The sequence below is a fragment of the Phoca vitulina genome, unplaced genomic scaffold (genome assembly GCF_004348235.1).
Source record: "Phoca vitulina isolate PV1807 unplaced genomic scaffold, GSC_HSeal_1.0 scaffold5, whole genome shotgun sequence".
NCBI lineage: Eukaryota > Metazoa > Chordata > Mammalia > Carnivora > Phocidae > Phoca > Phoca vitulina.
Window position 1 is genome coordinate 31,674,164 of NW_022589708.1, and position 23,263 is coordinate 31,697,426.

Here is a 23,263-nt window from a genome sequence, read left to right on the forward strand (position 1 = left end):
AGAGAATTCTGTACTATTTTAAAAAATGGAAGTAGTGTTAATTTCAGTGAAATGAAGTTTCCTCTTTAAGGTTATTAAATATGAACACAGAGACACATGGCTTAGCGTTTTTAAAGGCAGTATTAGTATCTGGAAATAGTTATAAAAATTTATCGGGTTTCATGGTCAAATATTTCTCTAATTAAGGTTAGCAGGAGGCATTGTTTTCTCCTATATGTCATATATAAAATATTAATGGTGTTTAACATTATGCAAGTTGTTACTTCTGAGGCTACCACATTTGTCAAAAAAAATTGCAATGTAGAGCCTAGCAAACATGGTTTGTTTTTTATGCTTAGCAGAGTTCCCATCTGTAAGATACATAAGTGAAACATCCTTAGGAAGTTATTCCTGATAACTTTTTTACATGAAATGACTCAAAATTTGGGAACCGTTCGTGTATTCTCGATTTTTTTTTAAGTTTACTTTTTGATCAGATGTTAGTGGTTGATTCCTAAAAGTCTTTTGGTATGATTTTACAAATACAACAAAATGTTAAAAATACTGTGTTTTCAGAATACATGGGTTTTACATAAATTGTTTTGTTTTTCTTAGCAAGCAGAGATGAACTCCAGTCCAGAAAAGTTAAACTGGACTATGAAGAAGTTGGTGTATGTCAGAAGGAGGTCTTAATAACCTGGGATAAGAAGTTGTTGAATTGCAGAGCTAAAATCAGATGTGATATGGAAGATATTCATATTTCTCTTAAAGAAGGTATTCTGGATCTTTTTTTTTTTTTTTTGAGTATAGTTGATGCACAATGTTACATTAGTTTCAGCTGGATCATCATAGTAATCTTTTTCTTTTAAGATTTTATTTATTTGAGAGAGAGAGAGAGTGCGTGCATGAGCGGTGGGAGGAACAGAGGGAGAGAGAGAGGATCTCAGGCAGGCTCCACACTCGTATCCGGTGCTCCAGAGAGGCCGAACCTACTCTGGGTCCCAGTGTACCTCCCAGGCTGTTTCTTGCATGGAATGCTCCAGTTCTCCCTACATTCCTTCTTTCTTACATCTCTACCTGCTCCCCATTTCCCATCATCCCTTTATTTCCATCCCTTCTCCTTCTCTCTCTTCCTTTCTCTCCCCATTCCTTGCCCATCTGAGTGTGTTCAAACATTCCTCTTCCTTTTTCTTAATAACTAATTTCTTTTTTTAAAAGATTTTATTTATTTATTTGACAGAGAGAGAGAGCACAAGCAGGGGGAGCAGCAGAGGGAGAGGGAGAGAGAGAATCTCAAGTAGGGGGTAGAAGGGCAGAGGGAGAGGGAGAAGCAGGCTCCCCACTGAGCAGGGAGCCCACCTCGGGGCTTGATCCCAGGACCCTGGAATCATGACTTGAGCCGAAGGCAGATGCTTAACCGCTAACCGACTGAGCCACCCATGCGCCCCAACATTCCTCTTCCCAAAGGGATTGCTGCCCACTCTGGAGAATTCTATTATCTTTTTGTTCTCAGTTCAAATACCATTTCTTCAGAAATAGTATGCCCTTTTTTCTCTTCCACCAAAACAAATTACTTTCACTTTATTATTTTTTCTCATGATTCTTTCCCTTTAATTGTGCTTATCATAATTGGTAATTTTGTGTTTATGTATATATTTGTTTAATGTTTTTCTTACCCCACCACTGCATACCTAGCACCTAAAAAGCATCTTGCACGAATTATTTACTGAATGAATACATGGATGAATAAATGAATGAGACTAATTCCTGAGAATGGATTTATTCATCTTCCGGGGATGAAGTATCCTTAGTACCATTCTCTGTACTTTGTTAGATGTTCAACAAATACTTATTTAGCTGAAGTGAATTGCGTTCTTGCAAAATTGTTATTAGATGGATAATAAAACAGCCCACTTATGTTATTAGAGATTCACTTAATGGGCTAATAATGAAAGTTACCCAAAAAATGACATTTTACATGTAATCATTCATTTGTCCAACACATGTTTAGGTAGCCAAGTATATTTTTGGTTTTCATCAGACAGAGATGAACATTTGCTCGCTATTCTCAAGGAGCTCACCAGCAAAGTGGGGAAAATAGGCAAACATGCAGTGTAGAGCTAATCCAACATGGTGATGTTAGAGTATGTGTCAAATAGTATGTGAAAAGGAAGTGATTACTCCTAGAGATGTGAGAAAGAGCTTCAGTGGAAGAATGGCATTCAGGCTCAGCCATAAAAGATGAATAGAAAAACACTGTGCAATCAAGTGGGGGAACTTGGAAGTCCATAAGACAACAGTAGGAACAAGAAACTGGAGGTGAGAAAATAACCATATGCTTCTTTTACTTAGTGTATGGTGCAGAATGGGAGGTAATGGAACTGAAGAAGGTAGGTTGGAGGTATATTGTGGAGGGCCTTATAAATCATGTCAGTGAGCCTGAGTTATACCTTTTGGACAATAATACTTTTGGTTTATGCAAACATTGTACTGAAGTTCAAAAAGATCAGTGTCATTAAACCTTCCTTAATCAGCTGGGAGCTCAAAGACCTATTCCCCATCCAGTTTACCTGAACTGAAAATACTTTGTGAGGTAGGATATCTGAGCTATACAGAATTGAATTCTCTCCCTCCCAGTGCTTACTTCATTTTCTTTGGCATAAAAAACAAAGATGTTTTGGGGGGAGGGCACCTGGGTGACTCAGTTGGTTGAGTGTCCAAATCTTGGTTTCAACGCAGGCCATGACCTCGGGGTCATGAGATCAAGCCCCGCGTCTGCTCCCTACTCAGCATGGAGTGTGCTTGGGATTCTTTCTCCCTCTCCTTCTGCCCCTCCTGCCCCTGTGCTCGCTCTCTCTCAAATAAATAAAAGAAAAACAAAACAAAGTTTTGGTATACTTTGAAATGCTTGTGATACCCTTTGGTTCTCGAGCATAATGGAGTTAATGTTTCATTATCTATATGCTGGATGATGTCTTGTCAGAGGATGTTTTGGAGTACTCCAGTTAAGCCTTCATGTTGTACTCTCCATTCTTATTACTTCATTCTTTTATGACCATATAAAAATGCTATTTAATTCTCTTTTACAAAGTTACTTGTTGATGTCAAATATTTAGAAATTATAAGTACTGACATTTGTTACTTGCTTCAAACCAAACGAAAGATGGGAATAGGTAGTGATACATTTCATGATTTCAGAATTTGGCCTCTGAAGCCAGACTCGGGGAGTTCTAATTCTAAACTTCTATTTACTAACTGTGCAAACTTGGGCAAGTTGCTTAGCTTCTTTCTGCCTCAGCTTGGCCATCTGGAAAGTGGGGATAATAGTAATTGCCTATCTCATTGGGTGGTTTTCTGAGCATGGGTACAATGCTGAGTAGCAAGGCACCCTCGGTGAATGGTTATATTAGGTGCCCAATCAGTGTTGGCTGATGTTGTTAACATTGCCTTTATTATTATTTGAGGGTTTTCTTTCATAAGACATCAGCAGTTACAGGATTAAACTTGTCAAAATATGCTTCTGTCAGTACATCATACTGTGTGACCAGAGGATGGCATGCAGGACATTACAGGTGCCTGTTTTCAAGCATTACAAAGTTCCTCAGCTGCGATTTAGCAACTTCATTCCAGAGTTCTAGACCTTGCTTTTTTTTTATCTTTGCAGGTGTTCCCAAAACTCGACGAGGAGAAATTTGGCAGTTCCTAGCTTTACAATATCGTCTAAGGCACAGGTTGCCCAATAAACAACAACCTCCTGACATATCCTATAAAGAACTTTTAAAGCAGCTCACTGCTCAACAGCATGCTATTCTTGTGGATTTGGGTATGTTTGTTGTATTGATTATTGTACAAAAGTAAACAATAGGTCCCTTTGTTGAGTTTTTTGGGGGGTTTTGCTTAGGTTTTTTGTTTTTTTGTTGTTGTTTATTGTTTTGTTTTGTTTTGTTTTGGTGTTGCTAAAGAAGATCTGTTGAATTATGCAGAGCTGCTGACTTTGCCCTTTTTTGAGGACAAGTTGGCTTTATATCTGGTTGAAGATACCGTAAGTGCCTGAAAACAGAATGAAGTTTTCATCCCCAAACTTGCCCCACCAAAAGGGTGTTATATTTAAATCATTGTAAAGGTCATATTATCAGATACTCCCAGTTCCTGTATTTTGAACAACTGACTTTTGTTTGAGATAGACATTTATCTTCTCAGTCAACACTGGTTTTAAAATAGAATAGGTTAAGAGGGGCACCAAAAAATTTAAACAAGCCTTTGACTATCACTTTAAAAAGCAATACAATAAGTAGTTATGTTGTGGAATCATGAATATATCCCTATAGGATGAAAGAAAAATGAGCCATCCTAATATTATGTGAATGGGTACTTGTGACTGGGGGAGAATTTCCAGTGACAGCATCATAAAGCTGTCTTTTTAAATGCTGAATTTCAAATAACTAATGGAAAGTAAAAATGGTGTGCTTTTAAAAATTACATTGTCTCTAGTTTTTCTCTAACCTAGGATATTATAATATATATTTTATTATTTAAAAACACCTGATTGGATTAAATATTGTACATTGGCATTTGACTATTTCATCTGTATCCCTAGAAGTTGATGTATTTAAAGTGGCCAAATATGTTACTTGAGCCCATTTGGGAAAATAAGGGATTACCTTATATTTGGGGTCATCTTTTATTAGGGCATATAAAAATCACTGGCCAAAACCTAGTTTGAATCTCTGTTCCCTTTGGATGATAAACAACTTTTGTTGGGAAAGGACCCAACTCAGTTAATATTTTTTGAGTCAATATTTTTTGAAAAGGGGAATTTTACAGAGAAACTAAAGACTTCAGTTCTTGTCTGATTCTACCACTAAACTGTGGTTTTAGGCAAATTACTCTGCTTCTGAGTCTCAATCCTCTCGTTTAAATGGGCAGTCCCTCTGGGTCCCCGTAGATCTCGGTCTCTGTGACTAGAAGTTGATGACCAGACTAGAAATTGGGATGGTTCATTTAGGGCTAATCAAGATGTCCTAATAAAGAGAAGGCAATGAGGAGATCAAGTTATCAGGGAAGGCTGGTCAGGAAAAAAAAAATGGAGCTAGAATTAATGTCTTAGAGAGAGAGTACATTTGTAGTTTTCTTTAGCAAAAATTTTAATGAAGTAAAATGATAATTTAAAAAATCGTTGATGTAACTCTCCTTATAGCCGTCTGTGTCCCCTCAGTGTGTTCTTATTTTCTCCTATTTTCCCCTTGCTCTGCGGAATTAATCTTATCAGTTCCTGGGGAAAAAAATAAAAACAAACCAAGATCACTTTTAAGCATATGTGGTGGAAAACATTTAAAGATCTGGCATTCTTACAAGTTCTCACTGACATGAGCAGTCATTGCGCAAGCAAGCTGATAGCCCCTTCATTTGTGTGGCCTAAGGAAAGCCCCGAGCCAGTGTACACAGCTTTGGTGATGAAGATGGCTTTGTCTCAGTATTTAGTACCAGCTCGTCAGTGATCCAGGACTGATTTTGTTTGCTTGCTGGGCTGTTTCTATGGTCATTTTATGCTCAGAGGTGAATTTTAGAGGGGAATTTATTTGAAGTCAGCTTACCCCTTGCTTTGCTTGTCCTTTTTCAATATATTGAAAAAAGAAAAGAGGTCTACATGGCTCATGGAGGTGGTTTAAGAGAACAAAGGATATTTGAAAAAAGGAGTATTTCCTGAAAGATAGACTGAATATAAAACGAAACAACTTCAAAAAGTCCCTCCAGTGTCATATTACAGGAAAAACAGGACTAAATCTGCTTTATGGACTGCTAGGATTTCCTTTTAAATAATATGAGACCTTTTATAAGATTCTGATTTCAGTCAGAGAGTGGTCTTTTTTCTTTCTTTCTTTTTTTTCTTTTAGAGAGAGAGAGAGTGCAAGTGGGGGCAGGGGTGGGTGTGGTGCAGAGGGAGAGGGAGAGAGAGAATCTTAAGCAGGTGCCACACTCAGCACAGCCCGTCGTGATGCAGGGCTTGATCTCACGACCCTGAGTTCGTGACCCGAGCTGAAATCAAGAGCCGGACGCTTAACCGACTGAGCCACCCAGACGCCCCGAGGGTGGTCTTTATGTGAAGTTAAGGAGGGCATGTTCTGCATGGAGCACTGGGTGTTATACACAAACAATGAATCATGGAACACTACATCAAAAACTAATGATGTATGGTGATTAACATAACATAATAATAATAAAAAAAAGAATTTGCCTTGATTTATAGCCAGAATAGATTTTATATTCTATTTTTATGGGATCTCTCCTGGACACGTCCTTGATCTGTTTGTGAATTTGTTGTTATTTTCTAGAAAGAAGTGCTTGTTAGCATTAAATGTTTGCTTCCCTTTCATATGTGTAGAGGTGGAGGGTGGTCAGGCAGGTAGGATTGAGGGCTTGCTAGAGAGAGAGAGACTCTTAGATGGGTATTCCAAGCAACTCTCATTGGTTCAGAAAAGAAGGTTTTTTCTTCCTGGAAATCATGGCATTGCAATTTCACTTTTGTCTCCCAAGCATCAGGATATCTGAACAATATTTCTCTTCTCTTCTTCTGCAGGAAGGACATTTCCTACTCACCCTTATTTTTCAGCACAGCTTGGGGCAGGGCAGCTCTCACTCTTTAACCTCTTGAAAGCCTACTCACTGCTGGACAAAGAAGTGGGTTACTGTCAGGGGATCAGCTTTGTGGCTGGAGTCCTGCTTCTGCACATGAGCGAAGAGCAAGCCTTTGAGATGCTGAAATTCCTCATGTATGACCAGGGCTTCCGCAAGCAGTACAGACCTGACATGATGTCGCTGCAGGTGAGGCACACGGGAAGCTGTTAGGGGCAGTCGTGGCAGTAGCCCTCTTCTCCCTCACAGTAAGACTGAACGAAGTTTGGACCCGTTGTCTTGGAATTCGTATAACTGTACAGGCGTGTTTTGAGTTCATGGTTTTAGTGTGGGATTTGCTCTTTGGCTAAACCTGTAAGTGTATGACAGTGTGTATGTAGAAAAACCCTTCCATGAAGTTCCTTAAGTGAATAAATAAGGAATTCTAGAAAGGTAGTGGGTGGATACTCAGGTCTCTCTCCCCTAAGTCTGCAAGTGGACGGAGAAAGAATCAAGTCCTCTTAATTCACTTTTCCTCAACCTGTCAATTGAAAAGAATCGTAAAGCTTTTTTTTTTAAATCTAAAAATATAATGTGGTTTTGTTTTGTTTTGTTTTTTACTGTGAATACATCAGTGGCAGGTAGCTGTTCCATGGTTCTTCTTGAACTTACCATATCTCCCTTCCTTTATCTTAATGTCAGATAGGACCTTCTGGAGGAAAAGGTGTCCAAAGTCAGTGGTACTTTTCAGTCTGCTTTTCTTAGCATGCACTGAAGAAATACCGTTAAGATGTTGTAGTCATTTTAAGTGGGGTATTCGCTGCTGCTGTGATCTTCAACCTATTTCAGACTCCCTGTATACACATTTGTCCCTTCTAGTTTAAAGTCCACTTTTCTTAATGTATTGGTTTCTAACAAGCTGTTTAAATTTTATCTATAGATATGATATCACAAACAGCCACTACCTGTCAATTTAAAGCTTTTAGTAGTGAAAATGTAAAGACTTTAAAGAGAGGAATGTCAGAGTTCACCTCCTTTGAAATGGGGTAGGCAGGATGCCCAGTTAGTCATAATATTATGCTGTAGATAACAAGTAAAATATTTTAAAAATGCTTTTCAAATATACTCTTTTCTGGTTACCAAGGATCAGTTTTTACATTTAATATTTTAGGTACCAATCTATAGACAAAAAAGGACTGGGTTTTCACCTTGTGAATATTACAGTAAGTGGTATTTTCTTGAGAAGATCAGTGGTGAAGAAGTGGTCCATTTTTCTTAAGATGAAAGTTTTGCTAGGGAGATAGGTAGGGCTTTCCTCTCAGCTTTGGGTTTTCGGGTGTGAGTTCGTATGAAGGGTCTTCAGGATATGTAAATATAGTGATTTGATTCCTAGTTGATGACTATTCATAGGTCTGTTAATGTTCCACAAGTCAAATAATGACAATGGAAGGTTTTATGTTTTACTTTATTTCTAAAGTTTATCTATATCTCATGTTGGATAGGAAGCATTGGTGCCCTTGTAAGGAATTAAGTAGCTCTGATTTCCAGAAATAAGTTTGATATCTAATATTAAAAATTTTAAAGAATGGAAAGTACCTGTGTGTCATGTTTGATTTAGGTCCATAAATAGAAAGATAGATGCAATTATCACTTTAAAAATGCAGTGATTTTTCTTTTTTTCTTAAGATTTTATTTATTTGAGAGAGAGAGAAAGAGAGCACAGAGGAGAGTGAGAGGGAGAAGCAGGCTCCCCACTGAGCAGGGAGACTGACACAGGGCTCCATCCCAGGACCCTGAGATCATGACCTGACTGAGCCACCCAGGTGCCCCAAAATGCAGTGATTTTTCAATTTAAAAATTCATCAATTTGATATCATAGAAATTCATGTAAATTGGATAAATACATTTATATGGCTTGCATCTACTAAGAAATATTTTATATCTATAATAATGACAATGAAGTTGTTTTTCTCTTTGGCAGCATTTGTAGAGGCTGCAAGATTGGGGACCTTATTCTAGGAGGATAGAGCTTTTTGCTCTAGAAAGTGAGGTGCAACACTTTCCCACTTTCAGGAGCAGAGAGTGTTTTTTGTCCAATCAGTATGACTTTCAGAAGTGGAAGCAGCAGTGGGCTTGGATCACTTGATGGGATTTCTGATCACCTGCGTGGTGTGAGCTTGGGCACTGCTGGGTCTTGCCCTCAGTTCCCTTATGTGTGACATGAGGGGGTTGAGGTCTCTTTTAACTTTGTCCCCTCATGTTTTGTGGCTGCTGTATTTTGTGTTGAGTGTAAAAGCACTGTGTCCTTTATCTGAAGTCTTTGCTGTCCCTTCCCCCCCGTCTTCTCTACCCTTCTCATCTCTCTCCCCATCTCCCTGCTCTGGCTCTGCCTCTTCCATCAGAAGATCTGCCATGTTATCTATACTGTAGAACTGGAGAATTACTGATTCTTAGCAGATGGCATTTTATCATTAAAGTTTCCTTTGAAGGAAGACTGAGTTGTGTTTTCATTTGCCTTTTTCAAAAGATATTTAATGTAAATCTACCCTGATGGAAGAAATGTTCTAAACCCCTAGTTTAGAATGTAAAAAAAGGAAAAGCTTCTTTAAAAAAAATAAAGTATACCTTTTGTGTCACAGTCCTCACTGAACAAGAATAGAATGCTTTTGACAGTATGTTTCTCTTTATTCTGCTTATTAGACTTCTTTGATTTTTGTGCTACCAAAATGCTAATTCCTCTGTTGATGGGGCCCAGTATGTCTAGTTTCTAAATTGTAAATGGCCTAAGGGAAATACATGATTTTTCCAACATGACTGATTGAGATAATAATCACATTCTTTTAAACCTTTATGTCTGACGGAATCTAAGCTTCTTGTTTTATAGCTATGGCTTCCGGTGGCTCTTTCTTTCCTTTTACAGTGTGTGTGGAACTTAATTTCCACAGATATGTGTTACAGATAAAGATCAAACAAATAATTTGCTGTGTTTATACACAGTACTTTGATTTTTAGTTTTGTGCTCTGGAAACAACAGTTGAATTCACGATATAATTGGTTATTTTCATGCATTTTGTAAAGCTAACTATTTAAGGGTGATATTTTGATGATATCTTCTAGGGAAAGAAGTTGGGCTAGATTTAATAAAATATTGTGTACATTTCACACCAAAATGTCAAACTGATAGAACTGACCAAGGAACCACTACTCAGTATGTTACTGTGTGGATAAAAATTTAAAATAAGGCACAATTCACAAATTTGTTTATTATTCATAGCCATATGCTGCCTTAATAATGTTTATTTTTTGAAATACCAATAATCAAGCAGTAGCCACATGAAATAATTTCTTCTTTTAATACTAGAGACAGTCAGACTGTAATTTTTGCTTTAATCTCCTTTGTCATAAAAAAATATGCTGCTGGAATACCTTGGATATTGGAAATCATATCTCAAGCATCTGGCTCCATAACATTCTAAGCCAGGCAGTGTCCTAGCAGCCCCGGTTGCCTGGTGGGGTCTAAGCCAGAGCGCCATCATCAATCAGATGCGGGGCCCAGCAAATAGAGACAAGCTTTGGTGGAAAAATGAAGGCAGGGCAAATTGGAGGAGGAGACGAACCGTGAGAGACTATGGACTCTGAGAAACAAACTGAGGGTTCCAGAGGGGAGGGGCGTGGGGGGATGTGTTAGCCTGGTGATGGGTATTAAAGAGGGCACGTTCTGCATGGAGCACTGGGTGTTATACACAAACAATGAATCATGGAACACTACATCAAAAACTAATGATGTAATGTATGGTGACTAACATAACAACAACAAAAAAAAATAAAAAAAATTTAAAAAATAAAATAAAATTAAAAAAAATTAGCAAAATGAACTAAATGTGGTAGATCCTTTTGAATGGAGACTTTTCTGGAATTGGTCTGAAATTATAATGGACGTTCCATGAGAGTCCTAGGCCAGGACAATTCTGATTAAATTCCAAAAGCAATGCCTTCCTACATGAGGGAAGATAACCATTTCCATGTATATATGTGATACCAAAACACACTAATGATAGAGAAACTTGCTCAGTCATCTTAGATGGACTCTTGTTGACTTGCCTTCTGACCTCAGTTAAGTAAACTTGGACTTTAATATCAACTTTTACATAATAAAAATAAAATAATACTACTTTCATGTATTGAATATATATGAATTTGTTATTAAATATTAGGGTAATAAAATTAGTGTATTTTATGCACAGATAAATGCATAATATTTTCTTTTTCTTCTCCAAATTAACTTTAGATTCAGATGTACCAGCTGTCCAGGCTCCTTCATGACTATCACAGAGATCTCTACAATCATCTTGAAGAAAATGAAATCAGCCCCAGTCTTTATGCTGCCCCCTGGTTCCTCACATTGTTTGCCTCTCAATTTCCACTAGGATTTGTAGCCAGAGTTTTTGGTAAGAGATGCCTATGATCAAATGGAACATTGTTATTTATTCCAAGGAATATTCTTCTCACCATGTGGTGCCCCAATCATTTTATCGTGTGTTACACAGAATAGCAAATTGCCGATGGAATTTAATAAATGTGCCTGGCTCTATTCTGAGAGTAATTTAAAACCATATTGGTCTTAAATGAAATTGAAAATTAAAAGGGAAAGAAGAATTGGGCCTTGTATTTGAGTAGCTGTGATGGAGCTCTTATTTTCATTTTTACCCCCAAATCAGAAGACACTTTTTTAAAAATCCCAACTAAGGACTTACTATGTATAATTTTCCAGATTTTTATACACATCCTTCTTAGCTCCGTTTTTGTTTTTGTTTTTCTTTCCCCATTGTCTCCTTCAACACTAATTCAAAACAGAGAGAAACATGTTCTCTGGTTGGGTCAATGGAAGTACCTATATCAATGTGATTTCTAATGACTTTTTTTTTTTTAAATCTGACTTTTGTTAATAGAATAACTGAAATTCCTGTTTTATTGCTTAAGTGACTCTCCTTCCATGCCAATGAAGTGGTGGCATCAATCTCTAAGACTGGGTGGCTCAGGGAAAGAGCACTAAACACAGGCAGTAAGGCCTGGGGCAAGATGCTGAGTTCCCGTCTTGCTTCGTCACAGTGTTAGGCACCAGGAATAGACTATGATGTGGCTTATGCACCCTTTGGGGGTCCTTAAATCTATTCACAAGTCTTTAGTTAGGTTTATCTAAGTCCACTATTTAAAAAACAAAATTTTTTTAAAAAACAACTCTTTACTAGAGGTTTGTTCTTAAAGAGGTTTAGGACCTCTGTGACCTCAGAAAGGGCTCCCACAGTTTTTACATCCTGCTTATCTGGTATCCATGGTGAAAGTAGTCAATATTTGTAACCATGCCTTTGCTAAATTGGAGCTTTTTGTCAAATTGTGAGTATTGGCCTGATTGTAGGTCATTACCAGCATTAGAAAAAAAAAATGAGCTAGAATGGAATATAATGAAAATATTAGAGTATAACAAATAGTAAGGAAAAATGTTTGGAGAAGCTTCAATTTTGAAGATATGTGTGTAATATGTATACATATACCAGATAACAATGTATGGTGTCTTTCTTATTGGGGACTGTGGTTTAAAAAGTTAAATACTGAATTAGTGTAATATAATCTGTAGACAAAGTACAGCAAAAGAGCAAAATCAAGATGTGCAGAATCAAATGTTCACCAAATTTCTCTTCTTTATTAAAATACTGGATTGCTTCTCTTCAGTTAAGTTTTTGGGTGGAGTTTGGGTTCCTATTCTTGGGTCTTTTAAAATCCTTTCATTCATAATATATATTATATATATATATAACATATATTTACTCTCAGGATATATATTTTTTTCTTAGAATAATTTATCATATCAAAATGATAAAGAGATCTTTGAAAGCATCTCTCTTTGACTTATGCTTGGGAGCATGATATTAGAATTCAAGAAACAAACCTCCACAATTCTATTTTTTGCAATGAGAATATGTCTGATGCCATCAGCTCTGCAGTAGCTTCTCAGTCCTTTTCTTTGAATTTAGTAAAGGGAAAGATGCATGAGCAGAAGTTCACAGTTTCCTATTTTTTAAAGACTCCCTGTTGTTTATTACTGTTTCTAGAGTGGCAAAGATTGAAACTTTCATATAGAAATATTTGGTACTTTCAAAACTATTGCGTGTTTGTACTTGTTAGGAAGTAGAGTTCAGAGTCAGGGTAGCTTTTCTATTTTTCTGTTTTACTTCTGATTTAGGTTATATATTGATTTTGATTTTCCTTTTAAATTTTTTTTAAAATTTCTTGCTCTGATAAAGGTTTAATTGCATATTAACTGGTTCATTTATTTTTTATTATGGTAATGAGAGTTTAAATAGTACTAATTGCTTATGTTGATTTGTTTTTGTATTCCCCTTGTGAAGAAAAATCAAAGTATCAGTTGAATAAGCATCTTTAGGTTTACCTAGTCTCCATTAAATTTGCCACTAAAAATTATAAATACATAGACAAACAGCTATATAATTAACCTTTTTTTCTTTTTACCTTGGCCTTATCTGAGATTCCTAAATAAGTAAGAAAAATACTTAAACATCTGTTTGTTTCAGTCATATTATTTTTTTTAAATGTAGATGACCTCAACCATATTCTTTTGCAGACTATTCCATCGTTCCACTGCAGTAATTAAAAACAACAACCACAAGAAACACAAAAAGCCATTAGCACAAAGAGTACACTTTTTACAATGGTGGATGCATAATTTTGATCATGAAATTGTATCTCTTCTTTTAGATATTATTTTTCTTCAGGGAACTGAAGTTATATTTAAGGTTGCACTCAGTCTGCTGAGCAGCCAGGAGACACTTATAATGGAATGTGAAAACTTTGAAAGTATTGTCGAATTTCTTAAAACCACACTACCTGATATGAATACATCTGAAATGGAAAAAATTATTACCCAGGTATGATTAAAATGATAATAATAAGATATAAAATCATTCAGCAGTTTCTCCACTAATTATATATTAAATGCATTAGCATAAAGACTTAGTTTTGTTTGATAGAGTTTATTTGATCAGATATATTTTATTTGGAAATGAGATTATCGTGGAATTTCTACATTGTGACATTGTCTGTGTGGCTCTGCACAGGAAAAGTGCCTCAGTGCTACATAAGGAGTGTTTGGTGAATCTTTCCATTTAGACCAACGGTAAGACTGAAGGCAGAGCTGACAGAGTTAGGAAGACCTAATAAATAAATAAAAATGAGACCCACTTACCTTTGCGATACTAATTCTGTCTTAAAATGTATAAGGAGGACCCATGGCAAGAACCTAGGCTTTGGAATTAGACAGTATTGGGTTTGCATCATGTTCTAACTCTTTTATTAGTTGGTGGGCTTGTACACATCTCCCTAATCTTCTGAACTCTAGTGTTCTTACCTTCCAAATAGGACAATACTGATTCGGAGGTTTTGTGAGGCTAAAGTGTAGGAAACAGTCTGTCGTCAATGATTCAAACAAAGGTGCCATTTTATAGAGGTTGGGGCAGGGTTAAGAGAACCAAATGTGGATATCCAAGTGCCCAGGAACTAGTAACAGAGGGAAGGATCTAATAGTGTTACCAGGCCCAGTGAGTACGAGAACTATGCAAGAGGGGATTTTGGAGGTTTTTGTGCTCTTGGTGAGCCAGGCAAGGAAGGAGCAAGGAAGAAAGACCAACCTCTTTCTCCTTCTCGTTCTGATCTCCTGCTGGCTGCTCCTCTGGACCATACCCAACCAGAGCCAGCAAGAAAGGAGGTGTGAAAGGGGGATGCAGGTCACAAGAGTCTGTCTCCCGGGTCCAGCAGAACAGATGAGGGCAGAGAATGGATCTGGGAAACAAGTGGAGAATAATCAATACATCACATATCTAGTCCCTGGCTCTTCATAGGGACTGGGTTAAGTGGTAGTTATATATTGATGTTACTCAGATGACATGAACAAACTTAAGATTCGTAGATGACTGCTTTTAGGAGTATTGATAAAATTTACCACTTTCCTAGAGGCACTTGGGATAGCAGATAACAGAGTTTAGAGCAAGAGAAAGGGAATTTGACGTAGTGTTCTGGTGCCTTGCTGCCTATTAGCTGTGTGACTTTGGGCAAGTTTCAAGCTCTCTGAGTCTCAGCTTCCTCCCTTACTAAATGAGCATAACAATGACGATCCTGTTACTTTTTCATACTGTTTTTAGGAGCAAATTTAACCAATTAGGTTGAAGAATTTTATACACTGTAATTCACACTATAACATGAACTCTTATTCTATGACATATAAAAGTTTCTTTTTATGGAATCTAAGTCACAAGCAGATTATTCTGTAAATATCTTTGAACAATTTTGTTAAAATGCTATGTAAGCTGAAAAATATAGCTTTTATTTACATATGTACTTGTTTATTAATTCTTCAGAAATATCTTTTTGGACTGGCAAGCAGTCAGAGATTGTGCTTTTAGAGAAGCGATAATCTGATTTGAAGTCAGATCACCTCTCTTCTAAAATTAAGGAGGGAATTACCTGGCTTTAGAGATCTTTGCTAGGATGAATGGATAGAATTTATAGGCAGGTAGATTTGGACTTGACATAAGAGAGATTTTTCTAACAATTAGAGTTGATTTAAAATGGAATGAACTGTTGATATTAAAGGAGACCTTGATGAGCTTTACTTAAAATATGATCACTGTGAAAAATGCCAAAAATGCAGAAAAGCACAAAGGAAAAAATGAAAGTAAAAAAAGAAAGAAAAGAAAACCTACTAAACACATCTCTCTTTGCTTAAATATAAAGTGAAATCATACTATACATGCTATTATGTAACCTGATTTTTCTTGACAGTTTTTAGTTGTGCCTTTATTCACCTTAGTTCATTAAAAATGTACTTGGTTTAGAGATCTTAGTGACCACCCACTAATGTGGGATAGAAGTCACCCGTCTCTGCATGGTACTTGTTTTTTTAAAAAGCAGAATTTCTTCTAGGAATCTTACTGATCACACAGTAGTTACAAGAATGTCAGATATAATGATGTATACAATCTAAACAAGACAGGCTGATTAAGAATTTACATAATGTAAAAATACACATATTAAAAGTTAGCCATGTGGACAGATGCATGCAGCGGGAAGAGCAGCTGGAAGGTCGGGGGTCAAGTGCCCATATGCAGTACTATTGCTGCCTCCCCCCTTCCCCCCCATTAATAAGTAATTCCCACTAACAGGTGCAGGTATACCACACACATCTAAATACACAAAGGTAAATGGTGACCTGCTAAGTACAGTCTAAAGTGGTCTGTGATCTTTCTGTGCTACTCCCACAAAAATAGTAAATAGTGAACCCCATGCAGGTAGTAGGAAGCACTGGTTATTCTAGTTGAACTTGGAAAATGTTTAACTTCTGATATTAATATCTGTGAAGAGTGTTAGGTCTCCTTTTGCTGTTGTTTTCTTCACAACTGACATGCACTTGGGAGTGGAGGAACTTTGATGGTTGACTTACAATGACAACTAAAATACTCTTAAAAATGTGGTAACTTTTTTTTTTTTGATGTAGTGTTCCATGATTCATTGTTTGCGTATAACACCCAGTGCTCCATTCAATATGTGACCTCTTTAATACCCATCACCAGGCTAACCCATCCCCCACCCCCCTCCCCTCTAGAACCCTCAGTTTGTTTCTCAGAGTCCATAGTCTCTCATGGTTCGTCTCCCCCTCAATTCCCTCCTTCATTTTTCCCTTCCTACTATCTTTTTTTTTTTTTTAACATATAATGTATTATTTGTTTCAGAGGTGGTAACTTTTTAATAAGAGTCACACACTTAACATAAAACATGGATCATCTACAGCTTTAGGCCAAATGGTAGAGGGAGTGCATCTGAATTTTAATGCTTTAGTTTCCATATTCTGTAGTTTCTAGCACTGTCCTAAGGAATGAAATGGATAGAACGGCTTGTTTCTTTACCAAAGCAGACAGCAGTTTGACTTCTTAGAGAATATACAAACCAGGAAAAATGTCGTACGTTCTTTCTCTGGGCCCTTTGAGAAACTAGACCAAAATTTTAAATTATTCAAGGTTCTTATTGACCAGTGGTGCTTTTCTGTTATTGTCTAGAGAAGCAAACAAGAACTTGCCAGCACAGCGAGAGCGCGGGCTCCCGGTATACATACACTAGGAACGGGAACCTTGGGCAGCAGTTCAGAGTTTTCCTACCGCCATTTTCCCTGCTTTTTTCCAACGATTATAGCAAATGGGGGGGGGGGGGGGCTATGCTTGACAACTCAGGCTTAAAGATCCTCTTACAGAGATTTCCCCAGTTGAACAGAAACCCTTCTACAAAAAGTTGGCTGGTTCAGTGAACCTAGTAAAGAATGTCTTTCTGAATGCTTAAATTGCAGGTTCCTAATAGGGAAAGAGCATTAAAATAATGTGAAGGTCTATTTTATTGACAACTTAGAATGCAAAGTATTTTATCTTTAAACTTCTAAATTTGAAAACAAAACGGCCTAGGTTAAATAATATAGTTTTCCAAAGCTGAATGTGCTCATTTGGAGCTCAGTTTTTCTGCTTGCAGTACAAAACAACTTCCTAAAACTCCTAGGCAGGAACACTACTGCTTTGATGATCTGAGATTGGATGAACTGATCAATCTCAGTTGGTAATATCCCCTATTTTTTTCCCCTTGGTAAGGGTTTAAAAAAAACTCAAGAACAGATGCATTTTTCTAGTCTTACACAGACAATTTCATTCCAAATGTCTCCTGAGAAGCATAGACCATATACAGGAATCCGTGTTCGTCTTTCTCACTTTCATACACTTCAAGAAATCAGTGTGGACACACTCACCATGCTGTGTCCATTCACTAACAGGAAGAAGGCTTGATTAGCGTGCAATCTGATTTTTTATTAAAAAATATATGGAGTACTGGACATTTTTCCATGCCAATACATATAGACCCATCTTATCATTTTTAATGGTTGGGTCACAGGTCACAGTCCATTACGTCCATGGTTTCCCACTAGGTAGGGAAAAAGTGATGCTTGAGAGGGATGATCATCTTCTCTAGACAATTCATTTAAATTCTAAGATTGGACTACCTCTTATAGTAGTAGGATAAATAAGTCAGGCTTGTTGTGGTTTCTTTTCTCCCTATAGTGTTAGTGTAGACACTGATGCTTAAATGGCAGCTACTTCCCTTGCAAGCTGAGACCAAGGAGGCATTACCTGCCCACTAACTTCTAAGCAAATGGTCTTCCTGCTTGGTGGCAATTTGGGAGAGCAGAAGCAGCCCTGATTAAACCCTCCAGCTCTGTACTGTGCTCAGGGTAGGCAGTTACGAAGATCCTCTGCGTGGAACAACATGGTACTCCTGAGAGGCCCACGTGGATTAGCAAGTGCATGAAAATATTTAGTATAAGTCCTGTCTGCCCTATTGACAAATTATTATCAGTGGCTTTGGTCTCTTTATTATAGAAATACCCTATGCAATTTCACTTGCTAATCAGCAAAGATTATCTCTAACATAGGTAAGAATTACTCAGTAACTAATGTTATTTATCTGGTATGCTACATTTTTAGAGAGTTACCAGATGATGTATATTTTGGTTGCAAAATACCTTTGAGCATTAACTTATTCTAGTGTCTTGGCCTCACTACGAGAATGTTTCAGTTGTGTAGAAATAATCTATTTGTCCATATATAGACAGTCATACCTGTTATTCTTCCTTTTGATATGCCATACTCTTCCTCATTAGTATTTGGAAATCTGTATGAAGCACACCAGATACATAGACTGTATTTTGGTATACATACTAAAGGCCAGACTAACCCAAGGTATTTTCATGGCAGGTTTTTGAGATGGATATATCTAAACAGTTACATGCCTATGAGGTGGAATATCACGTGCTGCAGGATGAGCTTCAGGAATCATCATATGCTTGTGAGGATAGTGAACCTATGGAGAAGCTGGAGAGGGCCAATAGCCAACTGAAAAGACAAAACATGGACCTCCTAGAAAAGTTACAGGTAAAAAGATAAAGATTTGCTCAAAAAAGCACTTGACTGCACAGAACTATACCAGGAATTACAGAGATGTGACGTGGATTGAACCGTTGCCGACAGAGGGTCTGTGTATCAGACTGTGTGCAAGTGTTCTGGGGGCTGCTACAAATGCACAAATCAACCTAAATATCACTAGGGAGAGAAAATGTACACTCACAAAATATTAAATGGCAATTCAAAACAGAATCTGGTTAAATACCTGTAGGGTGTTACACATATTTGGCTAAGTTCAAGGGCGGAGGGGCTGAATATGGGAAAATGGGAAAGCTCTGGAGGACTTGGGGCTTGAGCTGGACTCTGAAGGACTGGTGGGAGAAATGAGTGGGGGGTTGGTATAAATAAGGAAGATGGGGCAGAGCAGCAGAGGAAGCTGGGGGTCAGTTTAAGATTTATGTTGGGGAAGGGTGGGATAAATGTGTGGAGGCAGAACTATAGATGACTTTCAGTGTTAAGTAGAAGAGCACGGCTTTAATCCTGTTGAGAGGGAAATCTCTCAGAGCTTTTAAGCTGTACTTTAGAAAGATCAATCTGGAAACCTTGATGAGTATACATTCGCATGGGGAGAGAAGGTATGGAGACTAGCTAGAAATCACTTGCAGAAATCTGGGGACAGTGAGAATTGTCTAGAGTAAAACTCACTGAAATGGAAAAAAAGGAGGCATTTTTGAGAGAATTGAATGAACACATGTAATACATAGTCCCTTCCATCAAGGAGTTTATAGTTACTTGGGAATATAAAATACTATGTATTTATTTATAAATGCACATTTACAAATGCAATAAGCAAGTTAGTATAAACTAATATTCTGATCTGCAACTTGTATGATGTGAGCTGTGTATCCAAGCCCCGAGGGGCAGGGCTTAAGAGTGATCACTGGAGGGGAGGTTAGGAAGGGAACCTTCTGGGAGGTGGGGGAGATGAGTTCTGAATTGGAGCTGAAGTGCCTAATGGCTCCTTGGTTTCTGTCTACCCCCCACTTCCCAACATGACACCTGTTCCTAAGCTAGAGAATACTAAAACTCTGCTTCTATGTGGTGAGTCCCCTGACAAGAATGGCTAGGAGAGAAAGGCTTAGAAACGAGGGGTCTCCAGAGTAATTGCTCCCTAAGGACAGGAACTCTAACTTCCTTCACTTCATTTTACATTAGCTCCTGCCCACAGAAAATTGTATGCCTATTCAAACAAAGAGCCAACACTATTTTCAAAAAGAAAAACTGGGGTATTGTCCCTTATTATTTGATGCTTCAGTGGTGATTAATTGAGCCCTTTTCTATTAGGGAAAGTGGGTTTGCACCTGCTTTATATTATAATGACTTTTATTAATAGTTACAAACTTTTTCATTGACAATTAAATGTCATCATCACGTCTTGGTTCCCAAGTTATGTGGGAACCCCTGACACCCACTGAAACTGATAGGATCCCAAGTATGTGTTTAGAAAACCCTGTATTTCTAGTCAGGGGGTGGAAAGCCTCTTTCAGCACCTCCGGGCAACGTCAGAAATCTCCTGTTTCTCCTTCAGCCAGATTCCACTCACTCCAGGAGAATACAGTGAGGCCCCCACCACTGTGGGATGCTGATTTAATCTTGCATTTTTGTTGTATTCAGTGTATTCAGTGACATGAGGTGGATTTTGTCAGTACTGCAGTTACGCTTTGAGAAACCCAGGTCACAGAGGGTTTCAAAGTATTTGCCTCACAAACTATTCTATTAAGTAATGCGATATGATTGGTTACTAGATCTAAGGTCTAGCTGAGGTTCTGATGAGAAACTGGACTCTTCAGATTTTTGATTTGGAGGAATTTGCATTTGTTTTTCTTTCCCCCAAACAGATAGCTCATGCTAAAATCCAGACCTTGGAATCCAATCTGGAAAACCTTCTGACCAGAGAGACCAAAATGAAGTCTTTAATCCGGACTCTGGAACAAGAGAAAATGGCTTATCAAAAGACAGTGGATCAGATCCGGAAGCTGCTGCCAGCCGATGCGCTCGCCAGTTGCGAATCATTGCTAAGAGACCTCACTTGCAACCCTAACAACAAAGCCAAGACAGGAAACAAGCCATAACTGAAGAACTGCCACATCAGCAGAACGTGCTCTTAGAATGGTGAAGAAGGGAAGCGTCTGCATGCTGCCGGCCCAACGCTGGACACCGGAGCTGACAGAACCACTGCAGTCTGGTGCTAAGTCCTAGTCCTTGAGGGTGGACCTCGCTCTCATTAGAGTACGCCAATCCTAAGCCATTGTACATATGTAGACTGGTTTTATGTTGTTGACTATGTACATAGACATAAAATGGACGTAAAGAGTTCATGCTTTCAGATCAAAGGAGTAGATGTATATTTAGAATAATTTTTTAAATCAAAACTTCATGAAATCCACACCAAAGGGAAGTTAAAATGAAATTCCCCTTGGACATAGGTGAAATCATTTTGTCTTTGTAGTGAAACAAAGCTAGAGCATCTTTGTATATTGAAATATACTTGAAAAATGAATGTATTTTTTCCTCCAAAGAACAGCATGTTTCACTCAATGGTGGAGAGGTAGAAACATTTATGTAACTTTATGTATATCTGTCTTAAAATCTACTGACATTATGTATATCTGAGGAAAATGACAAATTGCCAATCATGCTCCTATGGGTTTTTCAGGAAGGTGGGGGCCTTCCTCCCCCGCCTGCTTTGTGCCAACTAGCATGTTGTGTCTACATGCATTTTGAGTCAGGTTAGGCATGACTTTGGACATGCATAAGAAAGCAAGACATCGTAGTGGAATCTACCCACCCAGCTCAGGGTGAAATAGAATGTTGCTAATTTCCCAGCAAATTAGACCAGCATTGTTACTCAAACTAAAAATATCAGGCCTCCACAATTTCATTTAGGACCTAAATTGTCTAGATCAACTTTCTATTTTTTATTTAAATTACTCCTTACAGTCATGAATGGATTCCCTTTTACTTGGTGCCATAGTTGGTGACAAGGATTTGTCATTTTCCCACTTACAGGAGCTCCTAATTTAGTTCTCTCTACCTTAAATGAAAGATAGGGAAATTATGATTGGTTTTCTAAAGATAATATGCTGTGTTGAGATACTTTTTTTTTTGCCAACTGATCGAATCTAATAAGCTCTCAATCATCTTTCCCTTGTATGTGAAAGTTTGTGAGAACTGTGAAATGTTTAAGAATAAACTGTTGAAATCCATTGGAGAGAAGTGGAAAGTGGCACCAAGCTCTTCTAAGACCTGTTTCTGTGTTTGAACTCCCAGCTTCCTCAGCCTACAGCTTATCAGAGGACATTCATGCATGCTGGGTATGTGGAAGAAAAGTAATTTTCAGAGTACACCTGCAGTTCTCCATTTCAGAGATGATTCTATGGTAGTGTCTCTGAAAGTTGATGCAGCATTTTTGCCTTTCCAAACAATATCATTTCTGCTTTTTGCAGTACTTATCACAGATGGATTACTTGGGATAATTTTCTTCAGAGGGAGTTTTTTTATACACTAGCCACAGTGTATTATAGGTTAGAAGGGCAAAGCTCTCAAGGTTTGGGAAAACCTTGAAGAGCAGATGATAAGCATCTGAACCCTGGCCTTTACACCATTACTCAGTATAAATGTAATGATTCTTGTTACAAATCATGATGCCCTCTAATCCAGGCAGTTTTTTTAAAAAAGAAAATAAAGTCTTATTAGTAAAGTTAATGTAATTTCTAGCTCTAGGAAATGCAGATTCTAGGTCCCCTATTAAGTTGGGAGTTATCAACTGATTTGTTGCTTGGATTCCCTCAAATTTCTCTATTTGTAGGAGAGGTTTTTCCTATGAGGAATATGACAGATACCATCTGGTTACTGTCTGGTATGAAAATTACCTTATGTGTGTGATATACAGGCGGTAGCCAAAGAATCTTTAAGTTGGGAAAAGAAACTTTCCCTTTCAGTTCAGTTTCAAGTAAATTTTATTCTGGATATTCAAAGTCAACGTCATGAGTTGTGTTACGGTGTTCAGAGATTAAAGTGTCTTGGATACAGTATTTCTTCTAAAAATGAATTTTCTTTTTCTTTTGTGATTTTTTAAATGTTGCACCAGTTATGCTTATGCATTGTTACATCTTCATCCAATTAATGTAATGTCTAGCTCATTTCCAATAAATCTATTGCTACGGTTTCCTTGGCGTATTGGTTTTTGTTTATAATAGGAAAGAAGATGCTCTTGGTTAGAGTTCTTTACAAAATCTGCATGGGCTGGATTATTGCTACTTAAAATTACTTCAATAATAATTCTTTTTAATAGAATCAGAGAACAAAGATAATTGATAGAAATATGAAAGTCCATTGTCAGTTACCAATTTTCAACTTTTTTTCCCAGTGGAGCCTTTTGCTGTTGAGTATAAAAAGAAAAAGACAACCATACTGACAGATTTGCATTCTATTCCTTTTGTTTTCTATGCTCCCTCATAGATAGCAAGGGAGAGAAAGAGGATAAGAAAATATAATTTTTTTAAAAATTGCATTAGTTTCCAAATAATTAAGAATAGTTATTGATGGATATGATGTGAATGTGTTTACATATAATATATATCTTCAGAATATTCTCTAGTATATTT

General features: G+C 37.5%; 1 protein-coding gene across 9 annotated transcripts in view; it reads left to right on the top strand.

Annotated features, from left to right (window-relative positions):
* TBC1D4 (TBC1 domain family member 4) overlaps positions 1-22,811 on the top strand; it is a 178,914-nt gene extending 156,103 nt beyond the window's left edge. For all 9 annotated transcript variants that reach the window (XM_032402845.1, XM_032402846.1, XM_032402849.1 and 6 more), the window contains 7 exons: positions 595-753; positions 3,644-3,802; positions 6,557-6,801; positions 10,880-11,039; positions 13,366-13,535; positions 18,450-18,626; positions 20,495-22,811. In XM_032402845.1, coding sequence (XP_032258736.1) covers positions 595-753; positions 3,644-3,802; positions 6,557-6,801; positions 10,880-11,039; positions 13,366-13,535; positions 18,450-18,626; positions 20,495-20,728 — 1,304 coding nt within the window. In that variant the 3' untranslated portion in view covers positions 20,729-22,811. The remainder of the gene's footprint in view (positions 1-594; positions 754-3,643; positions 3,803-6,556; positions 6,802-10,879; positions 11,040-13,365; positions 13,536-18,449; positions 18,627-20,494) is intronic.
* Positions 22,812-23,263: the final 452 nt, after the last annotated feature.